This window comes from Colobus angolensis, unplaced genomic scaffold (assembly GCF_000951035.1).
Source record: "Colobus angolensis palliatus isolate OR3802 unplaced genomic scaffold, Cang.pa_1.0 Scaffold25, whole genome shotgun sequence".
In the NCBI taxonomy this organism is placed as follows: domain Eukaryota; kingdom Metazoa; phylum Chordata; class Mammalia; order Primates; family Cercopithecidae; genus Colobus; species Colobus angolensis.
This window is the reverse complement of record NW_012115710.1, coordinates 4,906,092-4,907,075: the sequence shown is the minus strand read 5'-3', so window position 1 is coordinate 4,907,075 and position 984 is coordinate 4,906,092. Positions and strand designations below refer to the sequence as shown.

Below are 984 nucleotides of genomic sequence, written 5' to 3'. Positions count from 1 at the left end.
GGTGTGGAGGCGGGGTCTAGTCGCCGGCCGGCGCCGACGCTGCCTCCCATTGGCCGCTCGTTGCCGTCTGTCAGTCTCCTGTTAAAGGGGCCACGACCGCCCGGGAGCCGTTGGGGGGAGGGGGAGGGAGGAGGAATTTTTTTGGGGGGAAGGTGGGATTTGGGGGGCGCTGGTGGGCACCCCTGGATCTGGCGGCTGCGGCCTCGCAGGGGGAGGCTGATCAGTGACAGGGGCAGGGGGCTATTTTGGGGGTAGAAGGCAGCGAGACCGTGAGGGGGAGGGGGGTCCCCAGCGCCCGAGCCGGAGCCAGAGACGCGGAGCCCGCGCGAGCGTCGGAGACAGGGCTCCAGGGCTCCGAAGCAACAGAGCCGGGCCCCGGCCGCTGCCAGGGGCCCCGCCCGGCCCCTCCACTCCACCCCACGTCCCTCCTGCAGCCCAGCTCCGCCCGCAGCCGCCGCGGACCAGGCAGGTAAGATCCCGGCCCGGCCCTCCTGGCAGCGCCCACCCCGGGGACCCCTTGGCGAGCCTCCCCCGCCTCCCCGAGATCCCGGATTCCCTTCCTCATCCCAGGGGACCCCCGAGCCCAGATTTCACAGCCCAACCCCGGGGACTCAGGCGTGCCCCTCCCGGCGCCCAGAGTCCGCGACCGAACCCTAGAATCCCAGCCGTACCGCCGCCTCGCGCCTCCTCCAGGGCCCAGGAGCTTGGATTTCCCGGTCCGGCCCCGGGACCCCTCTCGAGCCTAGATCCCCCTTCCTGACCCTGTCTTGGGAGCTCCAGACACCCGCCGCGGCGGTGCCAGACTCCCCAGGCGCGTCCGCATAGTCCCGGCTTCGCGCACCCAGTCTCCTGTCGCCAGCCTCAGGCTTACACAGCCGGCCGCTTCCCTCGGTCCAGGCAGGCTCGGCGGCTGCCCTGGACACAGGCCCGCTCTGGAGCTGTCCATGGTCAGCGCGCTCGGCAGCCTCGCCTCCCCCCACCGCC

General features: G+C 72.6%; 1 protein-coding gene across 1 annotated transcript in view; it reads right to left on the bottom strand.

Annotated features, from left to right (window-relative positions):
- Window positions 1-946, bottom strand: part of LOC105514871 (chromosome unknown open reading frame, human C19orf73) — a 2,016-nt gene extending 1,070 nt beyond the window's left edge. Inside the window, exon 1 of the mRNA XM_011946528.1 lies at window positions 872-946. Within this exon, the coding sequence (XP_011801918.1) occupies window positions 872-946 (75 nt within the window). The remainder of the gene's footprint in view (window positions 1-871) is intronic.
- Between the last annotated feature and the right edge of the window lie 38 nt (window positions 947-984).